Below are 23732 nucleotides of genomic sequence, written 5' to 3'. Positions count from 1 at the left end.
GTCTGACTCTTCTGAACTTAATTTTTGTGTTTCAATGAAAGGAAAATTTTGAAATGTGTATATATAATATAAGTTTAAAATTTATTATAGTACAGTCTCTAAACTGGATTCCCATCGGTAGAATCTTTGATATTTCATAGATTAATTTTTAAAAGATAATGATTTTTAAAGCTTGGTTAAAACGTCATTGCCCACTTTTACCTGTAAAAATGATGAAAAATCAAGGTTTTATTATTATAGAAGACAGTGTTTATAAGAAATTCTTAACTCTCTAATGTCTTTGTAGGTTTGGGATAGCTAAACAATTTTTTCAAGTAGTTCCTTGCTGCCTGTCTTAACTGCACTTCATAAGTGTGTTTTTGCATAATTGTTTACAAAAATACTTGATTTGTAACAAAACTGAGCTTTATGGACTAAGTACAAGATTAGGAGTCTGTGTTATTTGATTTATATACAGTTTTATTTTATGTTTTTAGCTTTGTTTTATTTAACTGAAGAATAATTGCCTTACAATCTTGTGTCGATTTCTGTCATATAATAACCCGAATCAGCCATAGGTATATATATATATCTTCTCCCTCTTGAGAGGGAGATACCTTCCCCTCATCTCACTCCTGTAGGTTGATGCAGAACTTTGGGCTGGTTTCCCTGTGTTTTATAGCAGCTTCCCCCTAGCTGTCTTATTTTACACGTGGTAGTGTATATATGTCAGTGGTTCGCTCTCACTTCTTGTCCCCACCCCAGCATAAGTCCATTCTCCATATCTGTGTCTCTATTCATATTCCTGTCCTGCAAATAGGTTCATCAGTGCCATTTTCTAGATTCTGTATATATGCATTAAAATACGATATTTTCTCCTTATGACTTACTTTACTCTGTTGGACAGGCTCTAGGTTCATCCCCCTCAGTTCAACTGACATTTGTTACTTTTCACCGCTGAGTAATATTCCATTATATGCATGTACCACAACTTCTTAATCTGTTTGACAGACTCTAGGTTCATCTGCATCAGTTCAACTGACATTGATTCCTTTTTATGGCTGAGTAATATTACACTGTATGTATGTACCACAACTTCTTTATCTGTTTTTCAGTTGATGGACATCTAGGTTGCTTCCATGTCCTCTCTGTTGTAAATAGTGCTGCAGTGAACATTGGGGTACATGTGTCTTTTTGAATTACAGTTTTCTAAGGGTATATGCCCACTAGTGGGATTACTAGGTCATAATGGTTGGACAGCAGGGAGATCAAACCAGTCAGTCTTAAGGGAAATCAACCCTGAATACCTATTGGAAGGACTGATACTGAAGCTGAAGATCTAGTATTTTGGTCACCTGATATAAATAGCTGACTCACTGAAAAAGTCCCTGATGCTGGGAGACATTGAGGGCAGAAGATGGCATTAGAGGATGAGGTGGCTGGATGGCATGACTGATGGAATGGACATGAACTTGGGCAAACTTCTGGAGATGTTGAGGGACACAGAGGCCTTGAGTGCTGCAGTCCATGGGGTTGCAGCGAATCAGATATGACTAGGTGACTGAACAACAACAATGGTAGTTTTATTCCTAGTTTTTTAAGGAATCTCCATACCGTTCTCCATAGTGGCTGTATCAGTTTACATTCCCAAAAGTGCAAGAGGGTTCCCTTTTCTCCACATCCTTTCCAGTGTATTGTTTGTAGATATTTTGATGATGGCCTTTTTGATCAATTATACACCATTTTAAAGGTATTGGTTTTTATGAACTTTCTGAACTTTACTATTTTTATAAAAGTCACTGTATTTGTGACTTATAAGTCTGTTTAAATTTTGTCTTATCAGTCTCTGATAGATGTTACTTAAACTAGTTTTAGGAAATCAGTAAACTTAATTGCCTTAAGCCTGAGGAAACTTTTGAAAAGAATTGTTCTAAATTTTATCTATCTCTCAAACTCCAAATCAGAGGAGAGATCTTTTTTTCTTTTTTAACCTTTCCTAGGTATTAGTGCTTTAGTGTTAGAAAGTAGGGTTTCTATTTTCATATCTAGCCATAATCAGAAACAATAACCAACTTTTTTTGAAGTGTTGGTCTTTAAAGTATTATCCTGAAGATAATGAATAATTTAAGTTTTGGAGCCCCCCCCCCCCAACTTTTTGGGAGGATCATGTGGCCAGTCCTGAAAGATGTAAAATTCAGATCAGATGATTTTATTATTGCTTGTCAATAGCTCTGATGAAATGTAAAATTAGACTTTTAATTAAAAAGAGGAACACCAGTAAGTGGCTCAGTTTGGTTAGTCGAAACTTACTGACCCAGTTAAACAAGAGTGTGTGTGTGTGCTAAGTTGCTTCAGTTGTGTCTGACTCTTTGTGAACCTATGGACTATGTAGCCCGCCAGGCTCCTTTGTCAATGGGATTCTCCAGCAGGTAAGAACGCTGGAGTGAGTTGCCATGCCTTTCTCAAGGGGATCTTCCCAGCCCATGGATCGAACCTGTGTCTCTTATGTCTCCTACATTGGTAGGTGGATTCTTAACCCCTAATGCCACCTGGGAAGCCTAGTGATGTAGTATTTTCCTTTTTTGTATAAAAGCTAATCGAAGGTGATAGCTTTTATTTTGTGGAATATTTAGGTAATTTATTTTAGCACATCACTTCAGTTGAATGTAACAACCTGAGATTTCTTTATAATGGTTTATTGAGATATAATTCACATAAAATTAGTGATTTAAAACATTTATATATTTATTTGACTGTACCAGGTCTTAGTTGCAGCATGCGGGGTCTCCAGTTGCTGGCATGTGGGCTCTTGGTTGCAGCATGTGGGATCTAGTTCCCTGACCAGGGATTGAGCCCAGGCCCTCTGCATTGGAAATGTGGTGTCTTAACCACTGGACCAGCAGGAGCCTCCAAATTCAGCATTTTAAAGGATACATTAACTGGTTTTTAGTTCAGAACATTTTCATCATTCTTATAGAAAACCGCAAACTGTTAACAATTGTCCTCATTAATCCTCTCCCTTTTCACTGTCAGCCACTGATCTACTTTATAGATTTGCATATTCTGGATGTTTCTTATAAATGGAGTCATACAGTATATGTGTTTTTTTTGTGTAACTTTTATGAATTAACTAATTCAGGGTTTTTTGGGGGGTGGGGTGGGGGGATAGGTTGTACGGTCACAAGATAAAAAATTTAGAAAGTGTCAGAGTATTTTTCCAGCCACCCTGTTTTCCCTTGATAAAGCCAATACTACCAGTTCCTCTTCTGTCTTTGCAGGTAGTCTGTGTCAGGAAAATACATACATATTCTTTTCTTTCTTTGGCTTTTTCTTTGTTTAAACTTATAGAAGTATATAGCATCATCTATAATTGTTTTGAACTTTATGCCCTTTGTATATCTTTTAGATAATGTTCAGTTCAGTTCAGTCACTCAGTCGTGTCCGACTCTTTGGGACCCCACGAATCGCAGCACGCCCGGCCTCCCTGTCCATCTCCATCTCTTGGAGTTCACTCAAACTCATGTCCATCGAGTCTGTGATGCCATCCAGCCATCTCATCCTCTGTCGTCCCCTTTTCCTGCTGACCCCAATCCCTCCCAGCATCAGAGTCTTTTCCAATGAGTCAACTCTTCACATGAGGTGGCCAAAGTACTAGAGTATCAGCTTTAGCATCAGTCCTTCCAAAGAACACCCAGGGCTGATCTCCTTTAGAATGGACTGGTTGGATCTCCTTGCAGTCCAAGGGACTCTCAAGAGTCTTCTCCAACACCACAGTTCAAAAGCATCAATTCTGTACATGACCACTGCAAAAACCATAGCCTTGACTAGACGGTCCTTTGTTGGCAAAGAAATGTCTCTGCTTTTCAATATGCTATCTAGGGTGGTCATAACTTGTCTTCCAAGGAGTAAGCGTCTTTTAATTTCATGGCTGCACTCACCATCTGCAGTAATGAGTCTATAAGATTTATAATTCTCTTTTCTAGCTGCAGAATATTCCACTCTTTCATAGTACCACCATTTATTACAGGTGTATATGTGTGTGTTTGCACATATGTATGTAAGATAAAGTCCTAGAAGAACCATTGTTTCCTGGGATGTGTGTGTTTCTACTTTTGATATTTTCATACTGACCTTTGAGATTCTGTCATCTTGCACTCTAAGTGGCTGATGAGATGAGAATGCTGGTTGACATACACCTTTTCCAGCACCTTTGACAAGCTTTTATTTTTACCATTCTGCTAGGGTAAAAAGCAGTATCTTAGGATGACTTTAACTCCTTCTGTTCTGTGACTGTGTACATTTTCTTGACCATTTGCAATTCCTATCCTTTGTCCTTTTTTCTATTCGATTTTTTGTTTTTCCAATTTGTATAAAATTCTTTTTTATATTAGGAAAATGAGTTCTTTATGATATGTTTCAGGTACTGTTTTCCAGTCAGTCATTTTTTTAATCTTACGTGGATAGTTTTTGTCATATTAAAAACAAATTTATAAGATTTTGAATTTATCAAAAATTTTGTTGTTTTAACTTCTAGGTTTTGTGTATTACTTATTATCAAAAAGCTTTTTTCAAGATTTCTTTAAGAATTAAAAAAAAATTACACTGAGTTGGGAGTAGGGGATGGGATTTAAGTGTTTGGTCTGTTGGAATTTTTTTCAGTGTAAGGTCTGAGTTGTGGAGCCAACTATTTCTTTTTCCAGTAAGTTCTGGTGTTTTGTCATGTTTTCTTTAAATGTATGTACTAACAGGGCTTCCTTGATGGCTCAGTTCATAAAGAAACCACCCGCAATGCAGGAGACCCAGGTTCCATCCCTAGGTTGGAAGATCCCCTAGAGAAGGGAATGGCAACCCATTCCAGTATTTTTGCCTAGAGAATCCCACGGACAGAGCTGCCTGGTGGGCTACAGTCCATGGGGTCCCAAAGAGTCAGACACAACTGAGCAACTAACACTTTCACTTTCATGTACTAATTAAATTAAATAACTTTTTACTTATGTATGAACTCATGCCAGTACTCTAATAAAAGAGGTGATTCTCTGTACAGTGATAACATGGAAATTTGTTAATTTTTACTCAGGAGGATGTGCTTGTAACAGAATCCTCTCAAATTAATTCATAAATTATGGGGATTCTTTTGGAATGCAGATAACTTTACAATTTAATCTTCTTTTAAGTCTGTATACTTTTATATTTTCATATAATTTTTCTAAAATGAATACTTTTTTTTATGTGAGATTATTGCATGCATGAGCTTCCCTGGTGGCTCACATGATAAAGTGTCTGCCTGCAATGTGGGAGACCCGGGTTCAATCCCTGGGTTGGGAAGACCTCCTGGAGAAGGAAATGGCAACCCACTCCAGTATTCTTACCTGGAGAATCCCATGGACGGAGGAGCCTGGTAGGTTACAGTCCATGGGATCGAAAAGAGTCGGATACGACTGAGCGACTTCACTTTCACATTGCATGTATAGTGAATTATTGAAGGATTGGGATATGACTAACTTAATTAGATTAAAATGAACTTTAGAAAGATAATCAAATATTCCAGAATGAATATCCTTACAGTGATTGAGAGAAAAGTAGAAGCAAAATCTTAGAAGAATTTAGGAATGTATTTTGGGATAACATAATCATTCTTACATTTTTGTTAGTAAAATAAATGTTCACTTGATTAAACTGTTGTTTTGTTTTTTTAGGCTGGGAAGGCCATTGTGATTATGTGGTAACTACAGTTATCTTACTACTGATTTTCCCACTGGAATCATGGAGGAGAAACAGCAGATTATATTGGCTAATCAAGATGGTGGGACAGTGCCAGGAGCAGCACCTACCTTCTTTGTCATCCTGAAACAGCCAGGAAATGGCAAAACTGATCAAGGAATTTTGGTTACTAATCGGGATGCCTGTGCTTTGGCTAGCAGTGTGTCATCACCAGGAAAATCTAAAGGAAAGATTTGCCTTCCAGCTGATTGTACTGTAGGAGGAATCACTGTCACTTTGGATAACAATAGTATGTGGAACGAATTCTATCATCGAAGCACAGAGATGATTCTGACGAAGCAGGGGAGACGCATGTTTCCTTACTGTCGTTATTGGATAACAGGTTTAGATTCAAATATGAAATATATCCTTGTCATGGATATATCTCCTGTGGATAATCACCGTTATAAATGGAACGGTCGCTGGTGGGAGCCCAGTGGGAAGGCTGAGCCCCATGTTTTGGGGAGGGTTTTTATTCATCCAGAATCTCCTTCCACAGGTCATTATTGGATGCATCAACCAGTGTCTTTCTACAAACTCAAACTTACAAACAATACACTGGACCAAGAAGGGCATATTATCTTGCACTCTATGCATCGCTACTTGCCGCGGCTTCACTTGGTGCCTGCAGAAAAGGCTACTGAAGTGATACAATTAAATGGCCCTGGTGTCCATACTTTTACCTTCCCACAGACTGAATTCTTTGCAGTAACAGCTTATCAAAACATTCAAATTACCCAGTTGAAAATAGATTACAATCCATTTGCTAAAGGCTTCCGGGATGATGGGCTGAATAGTAAGCCTCAGAGAGATGGAAAGCAAAAGAACAGCTCTGACCAAGAAGGGAACAGTGTTCCCAGTTCTCCTGGTCAACGGGTCCGTCTTACAGAAGGTGAGGGGTCAGAGATGCAGCTAACAGATTTGGATCCTTTATCAAGGGGTCAGGAAACATCAGGCAAGGGTTTGGAGAAGCCTTCCCTTAATATAAAGCGAGATTTTCTTGGTTTCATGGATATTGATTCAGCACTTGATGAAGTCCCTCAGTTGAAGCAAGAGGTTTCTGAAAGGTAGGTAACAATTTTCTGTTCTTAGAGATAAAACGAAGATTTGAATTTAAAATATTGGTTATGTGGACTTCTGACTTTAGGTATTAATAATGCAAGCCACTATAAAATACCCCACATTTGTGAAGTAATAGTTGCTTTTCAGTTCTGCAAAATGATAGTTCATTTTTCTGTAATGAATATCCATTGGGTTCACAATCTAGAATTGTAGGCAAATCAGATGACTTATTCCAGTGGGAACCTTAGATTTTTAGATTTAGACTTTTTTTTAATCATGCATGTTTATTCCTTGTTAATATATAGACAGCTTTTAAAAAGTATTAAAGTATAGTTTGTATACAGTATATATAGACAACTCTTGATTAATTGGAGAAGGGAAAAGAATGATCCCCAAATCATAACTGAAGCAAGACTTATCCAATGTGGCTCAGAAGAAATTGAAAGTAAACTAATTTATGTCTAGTATGTAAGAATTTCCTAGGACTTACCTGGTGGTTCAGTGGCTAAGACTCCATGCTTCCAGTGCAGAAGGTCCACGTTCAGTCCCTTGTCAGGGAACTGGATACCACATGCTGCAACTAAAGATCCTGCATGCTGCATCTAAGACCCAGCACAGCTAAATAAATAAGAATTTTTTGCCCTATGGACATCTTGATCCGTAAATTTCCTGACTAAAAACAAGCTGAAGGTTATTACATGTTAAAATAACAAGATACACTGTTGCACTTTTTAAATTTGTACTTGTGTTATTTATTTTTATTGAAGGCTTTATTTTTTTAAGAGCAATTTTAGGTTTGCAACAAAATCGAGAGCAAAGTTTAAATATTTCCCATTACAACTTCTGTCCCCACACATACATAGCCATTCCCATTATCAGCATCCACCACCAAAATGGTGCATTTGTTTATAATTGATGAACCTATGTTGGTGCGTCATAATCACTCAAAAGTCCATAGATTGCATAAAGGTTCACTCTTGGTGATACACATTCTGTGGGTTTGGACAAATAATGTAAAGACATGTATCCACCAAAATAGTATCATAAAGAGTATTTTCATTGCCTTAAAAATCCTCCATGTTCTGCCTGTTAATCTCCTGTTCCCCTCACCTCTGGCAACCTCTGATCTTTTTGTTGTCTCATAGCTTTGCCTTGTCCAGAATGTCTTTAATCTGGAATCATACAATGATGTAGCTATTTCAACTTGGCTTCTTTCATTTAGTAATATGTATATAAAGTTTCTTCATGTCTATTCATGACTTGATAGCACATTTTTTTTGTTTGGTTGTATCAGTTCATTTATTCATTCATCTCTTGAAGGACATCTTAGTTGCATCTCAGTTTTGGCAGTTACGAATAAAGCTGCCATGAACATCTGTGTCCAAGTCTAATGTCCATTTGAATAGATACCAAGGAGCATGGTTCCAAGACTGGATGGTAACAACATGTTTGTTTGTTTTTTTTATTTATTTGGCTGTCCCCGGTCTTAGTTATGGCACATGGGATCTTCCATCTTCATTGTGGCATGCCGAATCTTTAGTTGTGGTGTGTGAACTCTTCAGTTACAGTATGTGGGATCTGGTTCCCTGACCAGGGATCAAATCTGACCCCCCTATGTTGGAAACATGGAGTCTTAGCCACTGGACCACCAGGGAAGTCCTGGTGACAGTATGTTTAGGTTTATGAGAAATTGCCAAACTCTTCTAAAGTGGCCTTGCCATTTTGCAGTGAATAAGAGTTCTTGCTGCTCTGCATCCTTGTCAGCATTGTCAGCTTTCTGGATTTTGGCCTTTCTAATAGGTGTGTAGTAGTATCTTGTTTAAATTTGCCTTTCCCTGATGACATGATGTGGTGCATCTTTTCATATGCTTATTTGCCATCTGTATATCTTCTTTGATATCTGTAAAGGTCTTTGGCTTATTTTCTAATCAGATTGTTTTACTGTTGTCTTCAGACTTCTTTGTATGTTTTGGATAACATGCTTTTGCAAATATTTTTTCCCAGTTTGTGGTCTGTCTGTTCATTCTCTTGATGTTGTCTTTCACAAAGCAGAAGTTTATTATTTTAATGAAGTTCAGCCTATCAGTGATTTCTTTCATGGATCATGCCTTTGATTTTGTATCTTAAGAAGTCATTGCCATATTTAAGGTCATGTAGGTTTTCTCTTAGGTTATCTTTTAGGATTCTTAAAATTTTGTGTTTTACATTTTGGTTTATGATCCATTTCGAATTAATTTATGTGCAAGTTGGAAGGTCTGTGTCGAGAGTCATTTATATTTTTGTATGTGGGTGTCCTGCTATTTCAGCACTGAGAAGACACTCTGCTCTGATACTGTCCTTGCTTCTTTGTCAAAGATCAGTTGGCTCTACTTGAGTCTCTTTGTGGGCTCTCGGAGGAGGCTATGGCACCCCACTCCAGTACTCTTGCCTGGAAAATCCCATGGACCGAGGAGCCTGGTAGGCTGCAGTCCATGGGGTCGCTAAGAGTCGGACATGACTGAGCAACTTCACTTTCACTTTTCACTTTGATGCATTGGAGGAGGAAATGGCAACCCACTCCAGTGTTCTTGCCTGGAGAATCCCAGGGATGGGGGAGCCTGGTGGGCTGCCGTCTCTGGGGTTGCACAGACTTGGACATGACTGAAGCGACTTAGCAGCAGCAGCAGTCTATTCCCTTGACCTCTGTTAGTCTGTTCTTGTAACAGTACTACACCGTTTTGATTACTGTAGCTTTTTAAGAAAGTCTTGAATTTGGGCAGTGTCAACTCTCCAACCTTGTTTTCAATATGTGTTGGCTATTCTGGGTCTTTTTCGTCTCTATATAGTCTTGAGAATCAGTTCAACCATATTCACAAAATAACTTGCAGGGATTTTGATTATGCTTGCATTGAATCGATAGATCAAGTTGGGAAGAACTGACATCTTAACTGTATTGAGTCTTCCTGTTCATGAACATTGACTACCTCTCCATTTATTTAGTTCTTTAATTTTTTTCATCAGTGTATTTTCATTTCCCCCATATAGATCTTGTCTATATTAGATTTATAACTAAGTATTCACTTTTGGGGAGTGATAATGTAAATGGTATTGTATTTTCCACTTGTTCTTTGTTGATACGTAGGAAAACGATTGAATTTTGTACTTTGCCCTCATATTCTGTAGCTTATTAGTTCCAGAAGTTTTTTGGGGATTCTTTGACATTTTCTAGATGATCATGTCATTTGTGAACAAAGGTAGTTTTATTTCTTTTTCTCAAATCTGTATTACTTTTATTTCCTTTTATTGCATTCACTAGGACTTCCAGTAAGATGCTGAAAAGGATTGATGAGAGCGGACATCTTTTCCTTTTTTCCTATCTTAGTGGGAAAGTTTCTAATTTAAGTTGAGAAAGTTCCCTTTTATTTGCTAGTTCACTGAGAGTTTTTATCATGAATGGCTGGTGGTGTTCAGTCACTAAGTCATGTCCGACCCTTTTCAACTCCATGAACTGCAGCACGTCAGGCTTCCCTGTCCTTCACTATTTGCTGGAGTTTGCTCAGATTCATGTCCATTGAGTTGGTGCTGTTATCTAACCATCTCATCCTCTGCTGACCCCTTCTTTTGCCCAGCATCAGGGGCTTTTCCATCTTCAGCTCTTCACATCAGGTGGCCAAAGTGTTGGAGCTTCAGCTTCAGCATCAGTCCTTCCAGTGAATATTCAGGGTTGATTTCCTTTAGGATTGACTGGTTTGATCTCCTTGCTGTCCAAGGGACTCTCAAGAGTCTTCTCCAGCACCAAAAATGGAAATCATCAATTCTTTGGCACTCAGCCTCCTTCATGGTCCAACTCTCACATTGGTACATGACTACTGGAAAAACTAAAACTTTGACTTTATGGACCTTTGTTGGCAAAGTGATGTCTCTGCTTTTTAATATGCTGTCTAGGTTTGTCATAGCTTTTCTTCCAACGAGCAAGTTTAATTTCATAGCTGTAGTCACTGTCCACAGTGATTTTGGAGCCCAAGAAAATCTGTCACTGTTTCCACTTTTCCCCATCTGTTTACCACAAAGTGATGGGACCGGATGCCATGATCTTAGTTTTTCGAATATTGAGTTTTAAACCAGCTTTTCACTCTCCTCTTTCACCCTCAGCAAGAGGTTCTTTAGTTCCTCTGCTTTGTGCCATTAGAATGGTATCATCTTCTTAACTGAGGTTATTGATATTTCTCCTGGCAGTCTTGATTCCAGTTTGTGATTCATCCAGCCTAGCATTTCACGTGATGTACTCTGCATAAAAATTAAATAAGCAGGGTGATAGTATACAGCCTTGATGCGCTCCTTTCCCAATTTTGAACCAGTCCATTGTGTCATGTCTGGTTTTAATTGTTGTTTCTTGACTTGCATACAGGTTTCTCAGGAGGCAGGAAAGGTGGTCTGGTATTGCCATCTCTTTAATTTTTCACCGTTTGTTGTGATCCACACAGTCAAAGGCTTTAGTATAGTCAGTAAAGCAGAAGTAGATGTTTTTCCAGAATTGTTTTGATTTTTCTAAGATCTAAAGGATGTTGGCAATGTAATGTCTGGTTTCTCTGCCTTTTCTAAATCCAGCTTCCATCTGGAAGTTTTTGTTTCATGTACTTTTGAAGCCTAGCTTGAAGGATTTTGAGCATTACCTTGCTACATGTGGTCCTTCCTTGTGGCTCAGATGGTAAAGAATCTGCCTGTAGTGCAGAGGACCTGGGTTCAATCCCTGGTTTGGGAAGATCCCCTGGAGAGGGGAATGGCTACCCACTCCACTGTTCTTGCCTGGAGAATTCCATGGACAGAGGAGCCTGGTGGGCTATACAGTCCTTGAGGTCTCAAAGAGTCAGACATGACTGAGTGATGAACACTTTTCATACTTTTTGCTAGTATGTGAAATGAGCACAGTTGTATGATGGTTTGAACATTCTTTGGCATTGCCTTTCTTTGGGATTGGAATGAAAACTGCCCTTTTCCATTTTCCAGTCCAGTAGCCGCTGCTGAATTTTCCAAATTTGCTGACCTATTAAGAGCAGCACTTGAACAGCATCATCTGGTAGGATTTTAAATAACTCAGCTGGAATTCCATTACCTCCACTAGCTTTGTTCCTAGTAATACTTCCTAAAGCCCACTTGACTTTACACTCTAGGATGTCTGGCTCACGGTGTGTAACCACAGCATTGTGGTTATCTGGGTCATTAAGACCTTTTTTGTATAGTTCTTATATATATTCTTGTCACCTCTTCTTAACTTCTGTTAGGTCCTTGCTGTTTCTTGCCCATTTCTGGTTTTGATCTTTAGTGTCTCTTTTTGCTTCTTTATTAGGATTTTCATTTCTCTGCTTACATTGCACATCTGTTCTTACCATAGCCTGCCAGGCTCCTCTGTCCATGGAATTCTCCAGGCAAGAATACTGGAGTGAGTTGCCATTTCCTCCTCCAGAGATCTTCCCAACCCAGGGGTTGAACCCGAGTCTCCTGCACTGCAGGCAGATTCTTTACCACTGAGCCAGGTGGGAAGCCCACATGTGGTCTACTTTATTTATTAGAATTCTTAGCATGTTAATCATAGTTTTAAATTCCCAATCTGTTAATTTCAACATTCCAGTATGATAATTTTGATGGTTGCTCTGTCTTCAAGTTGTGTTTTTTTTTTTGCTTTTTAGTATGTGTTGTAATTTTTTATGTCTTTTAGACAGGATATGTTAGGTAAAAGGAAGTGTTTTATATAATAGGCTTTTAATAATGTTGTGGTAAGGCATCGATGTGAGGGAAAGGGAAGTGTTTTTTTAGTTCTGTGATTAGTTTTGAGTTTTTAAATGAGTCTGTGCCTCTGGACTGTGAACTTCACAGGTGCTTCTCATATCTCTTCTTTCCCCCTTAAGTTTGACAGGACTCTGGTAGGCTGGAGTTGGATAATTTCCCTTTCCCCAGGTCAGTTAGGCTCTGATAAAACCCAACCAAGTTAGACTGTGGTTAACTCATTTCTCTCTAGAGATTAGGCATAGTTGTTAAAAGTAACAGAGACCACCCCGCCGAGCCACCTGCACCCCAGGATTTTTCTCATGAGCTGATACTTACTGTGAGATCAGATCTAGCTCCTAGAGGAAAACTTTCAGAAATGTGGGAGCCCCCTATAACTGGATCCCTAGAGTTTTAAACTCAGGCTGTCTAACACTGAGCATCCAGCAATTTGTCAGTTACAGTTCAGGTTTTTCTACCCTGGCACTGGTCCCCAAGGTGGAGTCTGTTGTCAGTTACTGCTCCATTAAACCATGATCCCCTGTATTTACGTGTCTGTTTCAGCAGTTTGTACTGTCTCTTAGGGATTCAAAATAATTATTGATTTTTCAGTCTGTTTAGCTCTTTACTTTGTTAGGACCTAGTGGCTGTTTCTAATCTCCTTACATTTGCTACTGAAAATTTGCTTTATTTCAGTGTTAAAATCCAAGTTTGGCAGAAGTACATCCCAGCCCAATACTTCTACTTTATTTTTCTCACTTAATTCATATTCCACTAATAGCTACTATGGAATCCCCACATTCATGAGCTCTCCTTGACTTGTTTATGGGCAAGTTAGTTCTTTGCTGTTTTCTAAGGGTTGTTAGCAGGTGAAGTGGATGTTACTCAGGCAGCATACAGGTTTTTCTTTCTTCCTATCGAGAGAAAATGTTTTTCAGTTTATACCTCTCACTGTGGTGTGTGTGTCTGTATATATATTGCAGTTGCAGCTGTGGATGCCATCTATAATATTTGATTGTTCAGTCATTGTCTAATCATCTTGATTACCCAATACGTGTTTTAAACATTTCAACACCAATGTTTAAAAAAAAAATTTTATTGAAGTACAGTTGGCTTACAGTGTCTTATTAATTTCTGTTGTACAGCAAAGCAGTTCAATTACAAATATATTCTTTTTCATCGTGTTTTATCACAGGACATGGAATATATAGTGCTTTATAGCGGTACTGTGGGGTTTATCCATGTTGTATATAATATAATAGTTTGCTTCTGCTAATCCCCAACTGCCAAACCATCCCTCCAGTATCCCACTGTCCCCTTGGCAACTACAGTCTGTTTTATATGTCTGTAAGTCTGCTTTGTGAATAAGTTCATTTGTGTCCTATTTTAGATTCTTCATGTGAACATGAAAGTGAAAGTCACTCAGTCGTGTCTGACTCTTTGTGACCCCATGCACTGCATAGTCAATGGAATTCTCCAGGCCAGAATACTGGAGTGGGTAGCCTTTCCCTTCTCCAGGGGATCTTCCCAACCTGGGGATCGAACCCAGGTCTCCCACGTTGCAGGTGGATTCTTTACCAGCTGAGCCACCAGGGAAGCCCAATCATATTTTAGATTCCTTAATATAAGTGATATCTTATGGTATTTGTCTTTCTCTTTCTGACTTCACTTAGTGTGGTAATCTCTAGGTCCATTCATGTTGCGACTGATGGCATTATTGTTCTTTTTTTTAATGGCTGTGTGTGTGTGTGTATATATATATATATTCCATTGTATATATGTACCACATTTTCTTTATCCATTCATCTGTCATTTGATGTTTAGATTGTTTCCATATCTTGGCTATTATGAATAGTGCTACTATGATGATCTTAGGGTGCATGTATCTTTCTGGATTATAGTTTTGTATAGATATATACTCAGGAGTGGGATTGCTGGATCTTGTGGCAACTCTGTTTTTAGCTTTTTGGGGGAACCTCCATCTTGGTTTTCATAGTGGCTGCACTAATTTACATTCCCACCAATAGGATAGGAGGGTTCTCTTTTCTCCCTCATTCTTTCCAGCATTTGTTGTTTGTAGACCTTTTATTGATGGCTATTCTGACCAGTGTAAGGTGGTAGCTCACTGTGGTTTGATTTGCATTTCTCTAATAATTAGTGATGCTGAGTATCTTTTCATGTCCCTCTTGGCCATCTGTATGTTTTCTTTGGAGAAATGTCTATTTAGATCTACTGCCTGTCTTTCGATTGGGTTGCTTGTTTTTGTTACTGAGTTGTATGAGCTGTTTGTATGTGTTGGAAATTAAGCCCTTTTTGGTCACATCACTTGCAAATATTTTCTGTATTTGTCTTTTCATTTTATTTATAGTTTCCTTTGCTGTACAAAAGCTTTTAAGTTAATAAACAAAGGTCCCATTTGTTTATTTTTGCTTTTATTTGTATTGCTTTAAACTGACATAATAAAACACTGATAGGATTTATGTCAGAGAATGTAATGCCTGTGTTTTCTTCTAGGAGTTTTATGGCAGCACCACTATTTTCACCCTCATTATCCAAAAGCAGTTTAATCTATACTTGGGTGATAGAGAATTTACTTTTAAGATTGCTTTGGAGGCCGAGGTGAGAAGGAGTTTGTTAGCTGAAGGAGTCGTGTATTTCTTACAGACTGTAGTTTTTGGTGTCATGTGTTGTTCAGTTGCTCTTTTGTGTCCAACTCTTGGCGACCCCATGGACTGAAGCATGCCAGGCTTGCCTGTACTTCCATCTCTTGGAGTTTGCTCAAACTCATGTCCACTGAGTCAGTGATGCCATCTAACCATCTCATCCTCTGTCCTCCCCTTTTCCTCTTGCCTTCAACCTTTCCCAGCATTAGGGTCTTTTTCCAGTGAGTCAGTTCTTCACATCAGGTGAACAAAGTATTGGAGCTTCAGCTTCAGTATCAGTCCTTCCAAAGAATATTCAGGACTGATGTCCTTTAGGATTGACTGGTTTGATCTCCTTGCTGTTTAAGGGACTCTAAAGAGTCTTCTCTAGCACCACAGTTCGAAGGCATCAGTTCTTTGGTGTTCAGCCTTTTTTATTGTCCAGCTCTCACATCTGTACATGACTGCTGGAAAAACCATAGCTTTGACTATGTGGACCTTTGTAGGCAAAGTTCATCCAAGGAGCAAGCGTCTTTTAAGTTCATGGCTGCAGTCACCATCAGCAATGATTTTGGAGCCCAAGAAAATAAAATCTGTCACTGTTTCCCCATCTAAGTCTTAAGATTCTGATCTTAAGAGTTGAGAAAATGGTACAGATTTATGAATGCATAAATGTCTCTGTTACTGAAGAGAAAAAAAAAAACAACTTGATGTGCATGCTCCAAGAAATAGCATTGTCTTCTACCTGAAAATGGTTTTTAGCTATATGCAGACTTTGTCTTCAGATGCTTGGTTTGGGAGCGGAGATTATTTTGAGGCAGGGCTTGTGGTGAGAACTCTTAGGATTTACTCTCTCAGTGACTAATATATAACATATAGCAATGTTAATTTGGAGAAGGAAATGGCAACCCAGTCCAGTACTCTTGCCTAGAGAATCCTGTGGACAGAGGAGCCAGGTGGGCTGCCGTCCATGGGGTCGCACAGAGTCGGACATGACTGAAGCGACTTAGCAGCAACAGCAGCAGCAGTGTTAATTATATCAATCATGTTGTGCATTATAAACCTAGTACTTACTTATTTTATATTGGAAGTTTATACGTTTCCACCGCCATCATCCAGTTTCCCATTCCCCTGTCCCTAGTAACCACAAATCTGATATCTTTTTCTGAGTGTTACTGAAGTATAATCGACCTACAGTACTGTTCATTCTGGTGTGTAGCATAGGGTGATTTGGTATTTGTGTACATTACAAAGTGATCACCATGATAAATCTGTTATCATTTGTCATAATGTAATTTTACATTTGTATATATTGCATTAATAGTGTATTAATATATATTACATTATTATTGGCAGTATTTCCTGCACTGTACGTTTTATTCCTGTGACTCATTTACTTTGTGACTAGAAGTTTGTACCTCTTAATTTTCCTCACCTATTTCATTTATTACCTTTACTTCTCCTCCTCTGGTAGCCATCTGGTTCTCTAGATTTATGACTCTTGTTTCCATTTTGTTATTTTTGTTCATTTCTTCTGTTTTTTAAGATTCCACGTATAAGTGAAATCATAAAATATTTGTCTTTTTACGTCTGACTTCTTTCACTTAGCACAATATCCTCTACGTCCATCCATGTTGTTGCAGATGGCAAGATTTCATTCTTTTTTGTGTGTGTGTGGCTAATATTCATCTATCATCTTTTTTATCCATTAACCTATTGATGAACACTTAGATTGTTTCCATTTCTTAGTTATTGTGAATAATTCTGCTGTGAACATAGATGTGCATTTGTCTTTTTGAATTAGTGTTTTTAGTTTCTTTGAAAAAGTACCCTGAAGTGGAATTGCTTGGTAGTTGCTACGGCAGTTTTATTTTTAATTTCATGAAGAACCTTGATACTGTTTTCCATAGTGGCTGCACCAGCTTACATACCTACCAACAATGCCTGAGGGTTCCCTTTTTGCCACATTCTCTCCAGCACTGATTATCTGTTGTCTTTTTGATAATACTATTTTGACAGGTAAGGTGATAGCTCATTGCCTCTCTCGCTCTTTAGTCGCTAAGTCGTGTCTGACTCTTGTGACCCCATGGACTATAGCCTGCCAGGCTCCTCTGTCCTTGGGATTCTCCAGGCAAGAATAGTGGAGTGGGTTGCCATTGTCTTCTCCTGGGGATCTTCACAACTTGGGAATTGAACCTGGGTCTCCTAATTGCAGGCAGATTCTTTACCACCTGAGCTTTGAGGGAAGCTCTTAGCTCATTGTGGTTTTATTTATTTCTGGTTGCACTGGGTCTTTGTTGCTGTACATGGGCTTTCTCTAGTTACAGTGAGTGGGGGTTACTCGTTGGTTGTGATGCACAGGCTTTTCATTGCTATGTCTTCTCTTGTTGCAGAGCTTGAGCCCTAGGGCCCGTGGGCCTTCAGTAGTTGGCTCACACAAACTCAGTAGTTGTGGCATATAGGTTTAGCTGTTCGGCGGCATGTGGACTCTTCTGGGAACAGGGATTGAACCTGTGTCCCCTGCATTGGCAAGTAGATTCTTAACCACTGGACCAACAGAGAAGTCCTCATTATGGTTTTGATTTGCATTTCCTTGGTGATGAGTGATGTTGAGCATCTTTTCATGTACCTGTTGCCCATTTGTATGTCTTTTCTGGAGAAATGTATGTTTAGGTTCTCCGTCCATTTCATGATAAGATTGTTTTTTTGATGTTGAGTTAAATGGATTTTTATCTATTTTGTATATTAACACTTTGTTAAATAATTGTTTGCATATATCTTCATTCAGTAGGCAGTCTTTTCTTTTGGTGTTTTCCTTCCTTGTGGACAAGCTTTTTAGTTTGGTTTTTCCCATTTGTCTGTTTTTGTTTTCCTTGCCTTAGGAGACATATTCAAAATATTGCTAAGACTGATAAAAGCATTGTTAATGCTACTTACATTTTCTTCTAGGAGTTTTATGATGTCAAGTCTTACTTTTAAGTCTTCAATCCACTTTTGAGTTTATTTTTGTATATCATATGAAAAAGTCCAGTTTTATTTTTTTGCATGTAATTGTCCAGTTTTCCTAACACTATTTATTGAGAAGGCTGTCTTTTCCTCATGGTATATTCTTTTCTCCTATGTTGTAGATTAAATGCCCATGTAAATGTGGGTTCATTTCTGGGCTATTCTGTTTCACCCATCTGTGTCTACTTTTGTGCAAGTATTATATTATTTTGGTGACTATAGCTTTGTAGTCTGTTTGAAATCAGGGAGCATGGTACCTCTAGTTTGTTCTTCTTTCTCAGTGTTGTTTTGGGTAGTTAGGCTGTTTTGGATTTTCATACAAATTTAGAGTAGTTTGTTTTGGTTCTGTGAAAAATGCCATTGGTATTTTGGTAGGGATTGCACTTAATCTGTAGATTATCTTGGATAGTATAGTCATTTTAACAATATTAATTGTTCCAGTCTGAGCACAGTATATATTTTCATCTCTTACTGTCTCAGTTATTTTCATCATTGTCTTACAGTTTTCTGAGTAGAGCTCTTTTACTTCCTAGATTTATTCCTGGGTATCTTATTTCTTGTTGATGCAGTTGTAAATGAGATTGATTCCTTAGTTTCTCTTTCTGATAGCTTGTTGTTAGTGTATAGAAGTGCAACAGATTTCTGTGTTTTAATTTTGTATCCTGTAGCTTAACAGAATCATTCATTTGTTCTAGTAGGTTTTTGTTGGTGTCTTTTGGGTTTTCTGTATATAGCAGTAGTATGTCACCTGCAAACAGTGAGTTTTACTTCCTACTCTGTCTCTTTTTTCCTTCTTTTATTCAGTTAATATTGGAAGTCCTAGCCAAAGGAATCAGACGGGAATGTGCTGAGAGCAGTCATCTTGTCTTGTTCCTAATCTTACAGGCAGTGCTTTCAGCTTTTCACGATTGAGTATGATGTATTTGTCATAATGGGCTTTATTATGTTGAGTTATGTTCCTTCTATACTTACTTTGTTGATAGGTTTTATGATAAGTGGAATTTGAATTTTGTCAAAAGCTTTTTCTGCATTTATTGAGATGATGTGATTTTTTTTCTTCAGTTTGGTAACATGGTATTGCCAGATTGATTTGTAGATATTGAACCATCTTTGCATCTCTGGGATAAAATCCCACTTTATCAAGGCTTATTCTTTTAATGTATTGTTGAATATGTTTTGCTCATATTTTGTTGAGGACTTTTTCATTTATGTTCATAAGTGATACTGGTCTGTAGTTTTTTCTTTTTTACAGTCCAGGTCTTTATTTTTACACCTGTCAGGCCATGGGCTCCAACACTTAGGGTTCCTTTCCATTGGTCCTCACGAAGTGTGCTTCCCTGGGTGGAGCAGGCTGGCGCTTCAGCTGAACCCAAGTCTGTTTTCCTTTGGCTTCCTTCTTTTTTTGATCATTTTCCTTCACATGTTTCAGGAAACTATCTCAGCTCTTAGAGTGCTTAATATGCTCAATATGCACATTAATTCTCTTGGCAAGAATCTGGCCCTTAACTTGTTTGTTTACAATGATGCCAACACCATGCTGAGTAACATTGTAGATCTCCCAGTTTTGCCATGGTAACATTTGTGGGGCATTCCATTTTGAACAGTACCCATTTCCTTGATATCTACCTTCTCGTAGATTCGCATGTATGTGACCGAAGGAACAGTTCCATGTTTTCTAAAAGACGTAGAGAACATATTGCGGGTGCTCCTCCTCGTTCCCTTTGTGTTGGTCATTTTGGCGAATTACTGGAAGATGGTGATTCTGGCCGAAAAGCGGTCTGTAGTATTTTTTTATTTTTTGGAGGTGGTGATGTCTTTGATTTTGGTATCAGGGTAATGCTGATGTAGTAGAAGTTCAGACGCATTCTTTGCTCATAGATGTTTTGGAATGTTTTGAGAAAAATAGTTGTTAATTGTTAATTTGGTAGGATTCACCTGTGAAGCCATCTGGTCGTGGACTTTAATTTCTTGGGAGTCTTCTAAATTACTGATTCAGTTTTATCATTGGTACAGTAAGTCCCCTACATACAAACCAGTAAGTTGTAAACTTTCAAAAATGCAAATGTGTATTCTCTCAGTATCTGATGTGAGTGAAGTTGCAGCTTACCCTCCATCTTCTATTGCTGAAAATCTTTCAGCTCTACCATCTTACACCTCCTTCCCTCCTCTAGTCAATAACTCTTCTTGCCTGTTTACTCGATGCTAGCCCCTGTATGCCAGCTGTTTTACTGTTCAGTTCAATTCAGTCGCTCAGTCGTGTCCCACTCTTTGTGACCTCATGAATTGCAGCACTCCAGGCCTCCCTGTCCATCACCAACTCCCGGAGTTCACCCAAACTCACGTCCATCGAGTCGGTGATGCCATCCAGCCATCTCATCCTCTGTCGTCCCTTTCTCCTCCTGCCCCCAATCCCTCCAGCATCAGGATATTTTCCAGTGAGTCAACTCTTCACATGAGGTGTCCAAAGTACTGGAGTTTCAGCTTTAGCATCAGTCCTTCCAGTGAACACCCAGGACTGATCTCCTTTAGAATGGACTGGTTGGATCTCCTTGCAGTTCAGAGGACTCTCAAGAGTCTTCTCCAACACCACAGTTCAAAAGCATCAATTCTTTGGCCCTCAACTTTCTTTATAGTCCAACTCTCACATCCATACATGACTACTGGGAAAACCATAGTTTTGATTAGACGGATCTTTGTCGGCAAAGGAATGTCTCTGCTTTTGAATATGCTGTCTAGGTTTGTCATTGCTTTTTTTCCAAGGAGCAAGCACCTTTTGACTTCATGGCTGCAATCACCATCTGCAGTGATTTCGGAGCTCAAGAAAATAAAGTCTGTCACTGTTTCCATTGTTTCCCCATCTATTTGCCGTGAAGTGATGGGACATGAAAAATATTATAAACCTATTACGGTACAGTACTATACAGCCAGTTGTGTTAGTTGGATACCTAGGCTAGTTTTGTTGAATGAATTGGACTTATGAACATGCTCGTAGAACAGAACTGGTTTATATATAGGGGACTTAACTGTAATTGGTCTGTTTATATTTTGTATTTCTTCCTGATTCAGTCTTGGGAGGTTGTACTAGGTGATTATTTCTAGGAGATTATCCAGTTCTCCTAGGTTGCCCATTTTATTGCCATATAATTGTGTTATGTAATCTCTTTATGGTCCTTTATATTTCTCTAGTGTGAGGTATTACGTCTCTTATTTTTTTTTGGATCCTCTCTTTTTCTTGATGAGTCTGGCTAAGGGTTTGTTGATATGGTTTATCTTTCAAAGAATCAGCTCTTCATTTTCATCCTGAGTTTGTTTTCAAAAAGAAAATTGCATATTTCATGTGTGTTGTGTATTGTACAATGTATGGAAATATAGCTGGCCCTTTATATTGATTTTGTATCCTATATTCTTGCTGAATTTGTTAACTGTGTGTGTGCGTGTATTATTTAGAATTTTCTGCATATAAGATCATGTCATCTGCAATAGAGATACCTTTACTTTTTCTTTCCCAGTTTGAATTGATACTATTTTTTTCTTATCTAATTGTTTTAGTTACAACTTGCTGTACTATGTTAAATAGGTATGGTGAAAGTGGGAGCATTTTGGTTTTAATTTTCACTTTTTCTAGTGCATTTTCATAATTTCCTCAGAAAGGATATATGGGATGTAGAAATTTTAGAATGTTTAAATAAAATCGCTTTGGAGGAAGGTAGTAATCTCCTTTACCACTCAACAGTTTACTTTTTACGTGTTGAATAATAGCTTTATTAGTATTTTTAATAGCTTTCTTATGCCCTCATACTTTATAAGTATTTTGGTTGAAGGTAGAGTTCTTTGCTGAAAATGTGTTTTCAGGTTCCAGTTTCCTGTTGAGAAGTTTGATTCCTGGTCGTTTGGAGGCTTTTAAGATCTTTTGTTGATCTCTCATATTATGAAATTTCACAATGATGAGCCTCTGTATTGGTGTGGTTCTTCTCATTATTGTGAGAAAACATTTATTTTTTTTTCAAAACAAGAAATTCATGTTCTTTGGTCCTAGGTACATTGAAGTATATTTCTCTGAAAATGTTTTCACTTTCATGTTTTTCTTTAAAAAAAAAAAAAAAACTTTGATAGTTGACATATTGATTATCTTATATAGTCAGTGTTTTATCTTTTTCCTCTGTATTATATGAGATTTCCTTGATTTAGCTTGTAACTTACTGATGTTTTTATTGTAAATATCATATTTCAGTTTCCAGGAGCTCTTTTGTTTTCCACTCTACATTCCCTTTTCCAATGGTTTTCTTTTTCCTGTTACTCTAATTACCAGTTTCATGGGAGGCGTTATCTGATGGGTTTATCTAATGTGCACCTTTATATGTCTTAGTATCTATTAAGTTAAATGACATAATATTGTCTATTTGTCTGTCTTGTGCATTGATTTATGAATTCCTTGAATGTGTGGATTGTGCTTTATTTATTTTGGTAAATCCTTGCACCCCACAAAATGCATCTGGCACATTATAGGAGCTCAATAAGTGTTGCCTGAATGAGTTTATCCATAGCACTAAAAAGCTTTTTTAGTGTGTTTCAGAATGGCTGGTATACATCATATTTATTTGTTAGATTGATTGTATATGCCAATAAAAAAGTAATTCTTTAGATTAATTGACGTGTACAAATCAGTTATTTTGCTGTATTTTTGATTAGATAATCTTGTAGCAAATTTTTTGTATAGCACCTTCTTAGAAGTATGAAACTTCAGGGTTGTGTACAAAAATCCTTCTGCCAAGGAAAAAATTCATGCTTTATTTATAAAGGTTTTATTGGAAGATAAGGAGAGATTCTTCCTGACAACTTCTGTAATTTACCAGATTTAATATCCTGGGACGAAGTGAAAGCAATTATTTTGGTAGCAGCCAAGATTTAGCTTCACAAGGTTCTTAGTTACTGCAAGCATAATTGAAGTCATATGGCTAAATGAAAAAAAGATTATTTACTGCATGTTGGAAGTTCATTCTGTGAAATATGAAGATAATGAAAGAACTGTCATTAAGTGTGAATCCTAAATTACTTGATAGAGAATGACATTAGTATATATAAATATACATAAAAACTGAGATTAAAAGGGAAAGGGCAAAAGAGAGACATAATGGTTTGCCTGACCTTTAAAAACAGGTAAAATAGGGAATTCCCTGGCAGTTGCGTGGTTAGGACTCCTTGCTTCCACCTCTGAGGGCCTGGGTTCAATCCCTGGTTGGGGAGCTAAGATCCCACAAGCTGTGCAGTGTGGTCAAAAAATAAAAAAATAGTAAATGGGATTGTGGTGATGGCAAAACTATAAATTTAGTAAAAATAAGTGAGTTGTCACATAAAATGGGTGGGATTTATGTTACGTAACTTACGTAATAAAGCCATTAAAAAACAAAAACAGATAAAGAAATAGCTGTTTTCTGCAGTTAAGTGAAAATTTTGAAAGGGGGAAGCTATTTTAGCTTTTACGTTTAAATCTAACCTATCTTGGCTTACTTTTTGTGTATGGCGTGAAGTTGGGGGTCAACA

General features: G+C 37.8%; 1 protein-coding gene and 1 pseudogene across 9 annotated transcripts in view; one reads left to right on the top strand and one right to left on the bottom strand.

Moving 5' to 3' along the window:
* Window positions 1-23732, top strand: part of MGA (MGA, MAX dimerization protein) — a 150550-nt gene that overhangs the window by 50798 nt on the left and 76020 nt on the right. For 8 of the 9 annotated variants that reach the window (XM_013966997.2, XM_018054415.1, XM_013966999.2 and 5 more), the window contains exon 2: window positions 5676-6806. In XM_013966997.2, the coding sequence (XP_013822451.1) occupies window positions 5743-6806 (1064 nt within the window). In that variant the 5' untranslated portion in view covers window positions 5676-5742. Of the gene's footprint in view, window positions 1-5675; window positions 6807-23732 lie in introns of those variants that run through there. The other variant, XM_018054416.1, reaches the window with a different exon arrangement.
* Window positions 19468-19952, bottom strand: LOC102171713 (annotated as a pseudogene).

This window comes from Capra hircus, chromosome 10 (assembly GCF_001704415.2).
Source record: "Capra hircus breed San Clemente chromosome 10, ASM170441v1, whole genome shotgun sequence".
Lineage (NCBI taxonomy): Eukaryota > Metazoa > Chordata > Mammalia > Artiodactyla > Bovidae > Capra > Capra hircus.
This window is presented reverse-complemented; position numbering and strand designations above follow the sequence as displayed.